The 11,662-nt window shown below is 38.9% G+C and overlaps 1 protein-coding gene across 5 annotated transcripts in view; it reads left to right on the top strand.

Annotated features, from left to right (window-relative positions):
- The first annotated feature begins 554 nt into the window (after positions 1 to 554).
- LOC122790849 (leukotriene B4 receptor 1-like) overlaps positions 555 to 11,662 on the top strand; it is a 327,283-nt gene continuing 316,175 nt past the window's right edge. For all 5 annotated transcript variants that reach the window (XM_044058494.1, XM_044058495.1, XM_044058492.1 and 2 more), the window contains exon 1: positions 555 to 723. In XM_044058494.1, coding sequence (XP_043914429.1) covers positions 683 to 723 — 41 coding nt within the window. In that variant the 5' untranslated portion in view covers positions 555 to 682. The remainder of the gene's footprint in view (positions 724 to 11,662) is intronic.

The following is an 11,662-nucleotide window of genomic DNA, read 5'->3' as shown; positions in this document are numbered from 1 at the left end:
TCAGAAACTACAACTCTAGCCTTATCTTTTAAAACTACTTGAATCTGATATTGGCTGTCAGCTTAAAACACCAATAGCATTGGTACAGATGTCACTGCTGTACAAATACGTGAGTACATGCTGAAAACATTTGTTTTAGTAACTGTTGTTGTTTCCAAGCATCAAAGCTTCCATAACCCTTGATTTTACAATGTCTGTGTCACAATAAGAGTAGAAACAGCTTTTTTATCAAAATCACACAAACTATTAAATGAGCATCTGCCAAGGTTAAAGCAATCTAGATAGTGATGACAGTGCCTGGGAATTGTCAGTGAATATTACTTGTTTGACTTCTAAAAGTATCTCTCCGTTAACCTCATCTTAGGACACATCTACTCCACTTTTTAAATACAGAAAATTATAACATCTCTTACTAAGCTTGGGAGCTGAGGCTCCTTCATATTAAACTGGCTCCTTCTGGCTGTAGCTTGCGGGGAAGGGTGTGTCTGAAGAAGTAACATGTTCAAACGAAGCAGACCTGGAGGTATTCACCAAGACTAAGGGCAGGTTCAAACACTCTGGGAATGTTACTCAATTCAGAAGAATCAAATCTGTCTTACAGCAGTAAAGGGTAATCCTCTCTGCTCAGAAATGAAGGATGGCAGTCAGCACTAAGAGAATATTTTCTGTACATTATTAAGGAATGTTATCAAGGGCCTTCATGATTCCTTCTACATCAAATTGGTAAGCATTTTTGTTTCTTTTCTGATTAAACTCTTGTTCTAAAACAGTGTTATGTTTACAATTTTTCAGCTTTTATAACTGAACTTTGCTGAGTTTTACTTTATTTTCTGTAATTGTAGATTAACCTAAGTATTTCTCCACATTCATTTAACCATTGTAGAGAATATCTTACTTAATGTTGTGCTCTGTTTCTACATGTATATATTCTTGATAATGGCTGATGTGCCTTTCTGGTCACATTTGTAAAACATGCAAGATCCTGTCTCGTGCATAGGCTTGGTTAACAACAAGTTGTCTAAGCACAGTTAGATGTGGCCATTTCCTGTTCTCTGATAATGAAAGAGACGTTCTCCTATGAAATCTGACCACAGAAGGACTGTAAAGTACTTGAGTAGTTTCATACAGGAAAAGACATCGGCAGGTACACTCACAGTACTCAGTTCCAAGCCATTTGTCAACATACCTTTCCATAGTTTTTCTGTTTCTGTTAATTATTTCATTTAGATTTGGAATGAGTGGTTAGAATATTAGTTCTAAAAGAGGAAAGAACTACTGATGAAGCCAGTTTTTATTTCTAGCATAGGACCACATCAGTTACAGACTCTAGAAATTAGATAAGGCTAGTTTAAAGTTTGCAGGTTCAGCTTAGAAGGTGACATTAATTTCTTCCTGTTGATGTGGTTCGACCTTATTATGGCAGCAAGTTTTGAATAATTGACAAATATAACTCAAAGCTGAACTTACGCCACATGCTATGAATAGAGGTGGTATTTAAACAGTGTATTCAGAACTGAACGTTCATTTGAGACCCCTGATTGAGATTATTCTGTTGTACTGTGAAATTACTTCTTATGCTACATAGTTCTGCACCCATCTAACCAATGAGATTCACAGTCAAGACACCCTGAAACACCTATATGAGCATTGACATGTCAGACGCCCAGTAAACATGGAGCCCTGTATGTTGTGCCTTTCTGCCTTTTCCCATATTAGACCGGTTAAACGGTCTAATTTGTTTATAAAAATGACTTTATTGACTGGTAAGACTCACTAAATCCCTGTTTGTATGAGGATAGGGGACTGAGGAGCAGAAAGAAATGAAATGACTTGCTCATATTTACTCATAATGTTAGTGGGGTTGCAGGGACTGACAGTTTTGCAGTTTTCTGCTATAACTATTTCTTACCACTGTGCTGTCATAATCTAAGCTCTGTCTAACATAACCATTGTCTCACAGACCTACTGTACAATGCAGCTTACATTTTTGTAGAATGATTAAAAGTTGTACTGTTTAGGCACATAAATGCTGTTTCAAGGGGCTGTAAACACAAAGCAGAATTTAAAAAGAGTGAGATGTGAATAAACTTAATGCAGCTATTAGATGTGGGGTGGAGTCCCATAATCCCTAGTTACACACTGCAACAAGAAGTAAGTTATTTTACTTCCTTTGTGCTTGGTAGTTATAATTGTATCAAGCCTTGAACATTATTTGTATAGAGATCTGCATCACACTTTTCTGTCAGTTGCTTCATGGATTTGAGAAGTGTCTTAGTTTTTCAAACATGTGCCTTAGCATATAGACTGCTCTGCTCTATCAAAATCCATGCGTAATAGTTATTGAATTGTCTGCACCTTTGCTACACCGTATTATGTGAGCCTAAATGCTGAATGTCATAACCCACAGCTGTTGTCTCTATAGCACAAAGTGTGGTAGTTAAAATGGACACAAGCTGCATGTCTACAAGTTATAATCTGTGTGCTTAAGTTGTAGATGCTTAGAAAGTGCATTTTTGCTCTTTATGTCTGACAGAGAACATGCATTTGTTTGTGTAGCAGTCTCCATGGAGAATGACACAACTGTAACAGGCACACTTCTCTCAGAGTTTAGAAGGGTATGATGGTGGTGTATCTGAAACTCACAGCTCCGTCTAGGTCGGAGACATCCTTTACTTCCTACATTTACTTTACCACATCTCTTTTATTTCATACAGTTTTATTAAAATTTTCTTTGGTATTGCAGGTCCAGAAAGAAGCAGCATAGATTCATACCTCTCAATCTCGTAGAGCAAGAAGTCTAGACAAAGTCCAAAATAATGGGGAGAAGACACATGCCCAAAAATAGGGACACATTTTAAATATTATTTTTATAAACTTAAGAAATTTGCAAGAATAGCAGATTTGTGTGAATATGCATTTTCTGAAGGATATGAAGTCTTAACTTAAATGTATGCCATTATTTGGTGACTTTAATCTTCACTAATTTGACAGAAGGCTTTACCCTCTAACCCTCTAACCCCCTAATGTGGGAGGCATCTCCATGCCCCCCTTTAGTTATGATAAACTATCTTCAAGGTTGCACTTATATTAGTGGAGGGCACTTAGTCTCAAAGAGCAGTACCCTAAAAAGTTGACCTTGAGACAAACAGAACAGTTCCCCAGCAAAGAACGTTACTGTTCCATGATCACAGTTTGCCACATAGTAATTATAACAAACAGAACAGTTCCCCAGCAAAGAACGTTACTGTTCCATTATCACAGTTTGCCACATAGTAATTATAACAAACAGAACAGTTCCCCAGCAAAGAATGTTACTGTTCCATTAACACAGTTTGCCACATAGTAATTATAACAAACAGAACAGTTCCCCAGCAAAGAACGTTACTGTTACATTATCACAGTTTGCCACATAGTAATTATAAAAAACAGAACAGTTCCCCCAGAAAAGAACGTTACTGTTACATTATCACAGTTTGCCACATAGTAATTATAACAAACAGAACAGTTCCCCAGCAAAGAACGTTGCTGTTACATTATCACAGTTTGCCACATAGTAATTATAACAAACAGAACAGTTCCCCAGCAAAAAATGTTACTATTACATTATCACAGTTTGCCACATAGTAATTATAACAAATAGAACAGTTCCCCAGTAAAGAACGCTACTGTTCCATTATCACAGTTTGCCACATAGTAATTATAACAAACAGAGCAGTCCCAGGCAAAGAACGTTACTGTTACATTATCACAGTTTGCCACATAGTAATTATAACAAACAGAACAGTTCCCCAGCAAAGAACATTACTGTTCCATTATCATAGTTTGCCACATAGTAATTATAACAAACAGAACAGTTCCCCAGCAAAGAACGTTACTGTTACATTATCACAGTTTGCCACATAGTAATTATAACAAACAGAACAGTTCCCCAGCAAAGAATGTTACTGTTACATTATCACAGTTTGCCACATAGTAATTATAACAAACAGAACAGTTCCCCAGCAAAGAACGTTACTGTTACATTATCACAGTTTGCCACATAGTAATTATATCTCTTCAGCAGCTTTCCTAAGATAGTTAGAACTGAACCACTCCTGACTGTGATGTCAGTGAATGGGGTTCAAAGATGAGGTCAGGTACCTGGAAAAGGGTGAGACTGGTACACATTCCTTTTGTAGTGGAGGCTGGATGCAGCAGTAGGAGGGCTGCTCTTAGAAGGGAAAGAACTCAGAGCATAATGGGATGTTTTACATGTATAGTCTGTGAAAATGCAGCTAGAAATAAGGATGGGACTTTGCACCAATAACGCTGTGGCCTGATCTTGAGTAATCTTCCAACCCTGCATCACTCCCCAGCCTATCTCACTGTGTTACTGTACGATGTGTCATTCCCCAACTGATCTCACTGTGTCACTGTTATGCTATGTCATTCCCTAACATATCTCACTGTGTTACTGTTATGATGCGTCATGCACTAACTAATGTTTCTTTGTCACTGTCATGATGTCATTCATATAACCAATCTCACTGTGTCACTGTTATGATGTGTCATTCCCTAACCAATCTCACTGTGTCACTGTCATGATGTGTCATTCCTTAACCTATTTCACTGTTACTGTCACTATGTGTCACTCATTAAACAATGCCACTGTGTCACTGTTACAATGTCATTCACTAATCAATCTCACTGTGTCACAGCTACCATGTGTCATTCCCTAACCTTTCTGACTTTGTCACTGTCACAATGTCTCATTCACTAATCAATGTCACTGTGTCACTGTTATGATGTGTCATTCATTAAGCAATGTCACTGTGCCACTGTCATGATGTGTCATTCCCTAACCAATCTCACTGTGTCACTGTCACAATGTGTCATTCACTAATCAATGTCACTGTGTCACTGTCATGATGTGTTATTCCCTAACCTATCTCACTGTGTCACTGTTACAATGTATCATTCACTAATCAATGTCACTGTGCCACTGTCATGATGTCATTCCATAACTGATCTCACTGTGTCACTGTCACAATGTGTCATTCACTAATCAATGTCACTGTGCCACTGTCATGATGTGTCATTCCCTAACCAATCTCACTGTGTCACTGTCACATTGTGTCATTCACTAATCAATGTCACTGTGTCACTGTCATGATGTGTTATTCCCTGACCTATCTCACTGTGTCACTGTTACAATGTATCATTCACTAATCAATGTCACTGTGCCACTGTCATGATGTCATTCCATAACTGATCTCACTGTGTCACTGTCACAATGTGTCATTCACTAATCAATGTCACTGTGCCACTGTCATGATGTGTCATTCCCTAACCAATCTCACTGTGTCACTGTCACATTGTGTCATTCACTAATCAATGTCACTGTGTCACTGTCATGATGTGTTATTCCCTGACCTATCTCACTGTGTCACTGTTACAATGTATCATTCACTAATCAATGTCACTGTGCCACTGTCATGATGTCATTCCATAACTGATCTCACTGTGTCACTGTCACAATGTGTCATTCACTAATCAATGTCACTGTGCCACTGTCATGATGTATCAATCCCTAACTGATCTCACTGTATCACTCATTAAACAATGTCACTGTGTCACTGTTACAATGTCATTCACTGACCAATCTCACTGTGTCACTGTTACCATGTATCATTCCCTAACTGATCTCACTGTGTCACTGTCACAATGTCTCATTCACGAATCAATGTCACTGTGTCACTGTCACGATGTGTCATTCATTAAGCAATGTCACTGTGTCACTGTCACGATGTGTCATTCATTAAGCAATGTCACTGTGCCACTGTCATGATGTGTTATTCCCTAACTGATCTCACTGTGTAACTGTCACAATGTGTCATTCACTAATCAATGTCACTGTGTCTCTGTCATGATGTGTTATTCCCTAACTGATCTCACTATGTCACTGTCACAATGTGTCATTCACTAATCAATGTCACTGTGCCACTGTCATGATGTGTCATTCCCTAAATGATCTCACTGTGTCATTGTCACAATGTGTCATTCACTAATCAATGTCATTGTGCCACTGTCATGATGTGTCATTCCCTAACCAATCTCACTGTGTCACTGTTACCATGTGTCATTCCCTAACCTTTCTCACTGTGTCACTGTCACAATGTCTCATTCACTAATCAATGTCACTGTTACAATGTGCCATTCATTAAGTAATGTCACTGTGTCACTGTCATGATATGTTATTCCCTAACCTGTCTCACTGTGTCACTGTTACAATGTGTCATTCACCAATCAATGTCACTGTGCCACTGTCATGATGTGTAATTTCCTAACCAATCTCACTGTGTCACTGTCACAATGTGTCATTCACTAATCAATGTCACTGTGGCACTGTCATGATGTGTTTTTCCCCAATCTTTCTCACTGTGTCACTGTCACAATTTCTCATTCACTAATCAATGTCACTGTGTCACTGTTACGATGTGTCATTCATTAAGCAATGTCACTGTGCCACTGTCATGATTTGTAATTCCCTAACTGATCTCACTGTGTCACTGTCATAATGTGTCATTCACTAATCAGTGTCACTGTGTCACTGTCATGATGTGTTATTCCCTAACCTATCTCACTGTGTCACTGTCACAATGTGCCATTCACTAATCATTATCTCTCTGTCACTGTCATGATGTGTTATTCCGTAACCTTTCTCACTGTATCACTGTCACAATTTCTCATTCACTAATCAATGTCACTGTGTCACAGTTATGATGTGTCATTCATTAAGCAATGTCACTGTGCCACTGTCATGATGTGTTATTCCCTAACTGATCTCACTGTGTAACTGTCACAATGTGTTATTCACTAATTAATGTCACTGTGTCACTGTCATGATGTATTATTCCCTAATCTATCTCACTGTGTCACTGTTACAAGTTGTCATTCACTAATCAGTGTCACTGTGTTACTGTCACGATGTGTTATTCCATAACCTATCTCACTGTGTCACTGTTACAATGTGTCATTCCCTAAGCTATCTCACTGAGTTACTGTTATGATGTGTTATTCGCTGACCAATGTCACTGTGTCACTGTTACAATGTCATTCACTAACCAATCTCACTGTGTCCCTGTTACCATGTGTCATTCCCTAACTGATGTCACTGTATCACTGTCACAATGTGTCATTCTCTAAACTATCTCACTGTGTCACTGTCACAATGTGTCATTCATTAACCAATGTCATTGTGTCACTATTATGATGTGTCATTCATTAACCAATGTCACTGTGTCACTGTTATGATGTGCCATTCCCTAACTGATCTCACTGTGTCACTGTCATGATGTGTTATTCCCTAACCTATCTCACTGTATCACTGTCACAATGTGTCATTCACTAATCAATGGGATTGTATCACTGTTACAATGTGTCATTCACTAACCGATCTCACTGTGTCACTGTCAAGATGTCATTCACTAAATAATGTCACTGTGTCACTGTTATGATGTGTTATTCTCTAACCTATCTTACTGTGTCACTGTTACAATGTGTCATTCACTAATCAATGTCAATGTGTCACTGTTACAATGTCATTCACTAACCGATCTCACTGTGTCCCTGTTACCACGTGTCATTCCCTAACCGATCTCACTGTATCACTGTCACAAATTGTCATTCTCTAAACTATCTCACTGTGTCACTGTCACAATGTGTCATTCATTAACCAATGTCACTGTGTCACTGTTATGATGTGTCATTCATTAACCAATGTCACTGTGCCACTGTTATGATGTGCCATTCCCTAACTGATCTCACTGTGTCACTGTCATGATGTATTTCCTAACCTATCTTACTGTGTCACTGTCACAATGTGTCATTCACTAATCAATGTCACTGTGTCACTGTTACAATGTGTTATTTACTAACCGATCTCACTGTGTCACTGTCATGATGTCATTCACTAAATAATGTCACTGTGTCACTGTTATGATGTCATTCACTAACCAGTCTTACTGTGTCACTGTTATGATGTACCATTCACTAACCGATTTCACTGTGTCACTGTCAAGATGTCATTCACTAAATAATGTCACTGTGTCACTGTTATGATGTCATTCAATAACCAGTCTTACTGTGTCACTGTTATGATGTGCCATTCACTAACTGAACTGTTCACTAACCAATGTCACTGTGTCACTCTTATGATGTTACTCACTAACTGATCTCACTGTGTCACTCACCAACTGTCTTTCACTAGCCAATGCCACTGTGTCACTGTTATGATGTCATTCGCCAACTGATCTCACTGTATCACTGTCACAGTGTGTCATTTCCTAACTGATCTCACTGTGTCACTTCACAATGTGCCATTCTTAGACTGATATCACTGTCAAGTTGTGTCACTGCAGGATGTATATTGATGACTGAGGAGGCCAATTCTTTAAATGGGAATTGTGTGAGGGTGCACTTAGGGCCTGTTGTTTAATGTGCAGCTCTGACTGGGGATGCAGTGATGTGTTGTGAATGAGATAAGCAGGATAGCACAAATTAGCAATGACCAGCGCCAAGTTGAAAGTGTAGATTTTAGTAGAACATGGTCTGTTGATGACGTTAAAGGATATAAAGCTGATGAAAAGGAAGATTAAATGATTTTAAATAAATTTACAACATTAGAATGAAGACAGTGACCACACAGTAAGACAAAATAATGCAGCCAAACATAATATGGGATTTGTAATCAAACCTTTGTCACTAGCACTTTGGACACAAACAGAACTCCTGGTCATCAGCTGCCCAAATGGTACACAGTCTTGTCTCACAACTCACTTCATCTCCGTTGTAGTCAGGCTAGCATGGGGAATGAAAGGGCATGTACACAAGAGGCCATTCATTGTGTCCAGTGACCAGCTGTGGATACATTAGCCAATGAGCAGTGACCAGCTGTGGATACATTAGCCAATGAGCAGTGACCAGCTGTGGATACATTAGCCAATGAGCAGTGACCAGCTGTGGATACGTTAGCCAATGAGCAGTGACCAGCTGTGGATACGTTAGCCAATGAGCTCAATAGTCTATTAACTTTTGGAAAATGGACCCACTATATCACTAACACTGACAGATTAGAACCTGAGCCACAACAATCTATATTTCCATTCAGTCTTAATGCCAAAAAAATTCATGCATACCTTGCTTAAATATCATTTCAGCCTTCTTTCATTCTCACCTGTGATTGTTGTATTTAAAATGATGTTTTCCATCACATGTTAAAATGTCTTTTTTTAATTCTTTTAAAACATATTTCTAGACATTCCAAGAGTTTGACGTACATCTAAGTGCTTGAAAATTGGAAACACTACTTTTAAAGCATAGTGCAGTTTATGTCAAAAAAATTGTGTGCCAAAAGACAAAGTCAAAGTAACCTTTAAATGTCACTCAGGACAACAGAAGTGCAGCCTAAATGAAATTCTGAGCATCAACTCATCAGAGTACATTAAAAGCAAGGATAAGAAGAACAACTGTATAACAGTTCAGTTTAAAAAAGAGTTTCAATGCAAGACTCACAGAAGGAAAAATAAACCAATAATAACAGCAAAAACACACAAGCCACCCAGACAGTTGTAAGAATACTGTACGTAGCAGCATGACAGAGTAGGAATGCACATGTTAAAATTGTTCTTTTTTGTTCATCTAAATCAGACAAACAGCAGGTGATTCAACATGAATAAGAAAATATATTGCTATATCAAACAATAAAAAGATATTGCACACTTTTCAGTTGAGCAACAGATTGTAAATCATTACTGGCTAAATAATCGATGCCTGGTATCAGAGTTTATAAACCTCAACACTGTTGGGTAGAAGCTGTTTAAGTATCTGGTGGTCCTGCAGTAGATACTGTACCCAAATCAATGTCTCTTGCCCAAAGACAGTTGGGTAAACCAGCTGTGTGCAAGGTGAGAGGGGTCATGAATTATTTTGGATGCACATTTAATGCTTCTTGCTGTGTAGAGATCCTGGATTGATGGTAAGTTGGTCCCCATGATTTTTGTGGCAACTTGCACCACTCTCTGTAGCTTCTTTCTTTCTGCTATTGTACTGTTCCCAAACCAAACTGTGACGCGACTAGTGAAAATGCTCTCAGCTGCTCCTCTTTAGAGTGTGGTAAGAACAGTAGGTGGGAGCTTTGCTTTTTTGAGCCTTCTGGGAAAGTGGAAATGTTGGTGTGTTTTTGACCAACTGTTCCATGTTCACAGTCCAAGAGAGATCCTCCTAAATGTGCACCCCCAAAAACATTGTAGATTTGACCCTTTCCACCTCTTCACCATTTATCATGAGTGATGAGTATGTTGTTGACCTTTTCCTGAAGTCTATAATGATTTCTTTTCTTTTATTGACATACTGGTCAAGGTTGTTCTTAGCACACCAATCAATCAATAAGTAGACCTCGTCTCTGTAAGCTCTTTCATCCCCCCCTTTGATGAGGCCCACAACCATAGTATCATCTGCAAACTTAATGATGTGATTGGGGTTGTATTTTGCAGAACAGTCATGGGTGAGGATGGTGAACAGCAGAGGGCTTAGCACACAACCCTGAGGAACACTGGTGTTGAGTATTATGCATTCTGAGGTGTTGTTGCCCCCACATGTTTTCTGTGACCTGTTCATCAAGAAGTCGAGGATCCAGTTGCACATGAGTTTTCTAACTCCAAGATATACAAGCTTGTCAATAAGCTGCATAGGAACCACTGTACTGAATTCTGAGCTGAAGTCAATAAACAGCATGACATAGTTGTTTCTTCACCCCAAATGACCAAGTGAGAGGTGGAGTGCTATTGAAATGGCATCTGCAGTGGATCTGTTAGCCCAATAAGTGAACTGTAGAGGGTAAACGTTGGATGGAAGGTTTGCCGACAGATGCCTTTTAACTAGCCTATCAAAGCATTTCATGACATTTGAAGTTAGAGCAACTGGTCTGTAGTCATTCAGGCAGGCTGGATTAGCTTTTCTGTAGAGAGGGACAATATTCATCACCTTGAAGCAAGAGGGAACTTTACCAAGAATAAAGAAGGTGATGAAAATATTAATTAGAACTGAGCATAGTTGGTCTGCACAGCATTTAAGTACTTTGCTCAGTATTTTATCAGGACCAGCAACCTTCCTGTGGTTCACCTTCTTAGGCTGAGATCTCACTTCATTTCAATTAAGGATGAGCACCCACTCCTCCTGGTCGATAGGTAGCCTTGTAGCAGCCACATTGTTCTTCTCTTCGAATCTGCCAAAGAAGGAGTTCAACCTGTCCAGGAATTCAGTGTTGTCTTCACACTGAGCTGGCTTTGTTTTATAGTCAGTAATCTGTTGTATCCCAGAGTCCCTCGTGTCTGCAAACTGTCTTTGTAATTTATTTCTATATTTCTCTTGGCCTCTTTAATGTCCCTTTTTTAGGTTTGCTTTACCTTTGCTGAGAGCCTCCTTGTCTTTGGCCTTGAATGCTACATTTCTTATCTTCAGGAGATCATAGACTTTTTTGTTGAGCCATGGCTTTTGATTTGCTCTGATTCTGATGCTTTTGATGTCAGATATGTCAGATATGTCATCAACAAACTTTGTGATGTAAGCTATTACTGCTTCCATGTAATCATCTATGTTCACTTGTTCATCTGATGTAGCTGCC

Source organism: Protopterus annectens, chromosome 16.part0, assembly GCF_019279795.1.
Source record: "Protopterus annectens isolate FY-2018-M chromosome 16.part0, PAN1.0, whole genome shotgun sequence".
Taxonomy (NCBI): Eukaryota; Metazoa; Chordata; order Ceratodontiformes; family Protopteridae; genus Protopterus; species Protopterus annectens.
This window is presented reverse-complemented; position numbering and strand designations above follow the sequence as displayed.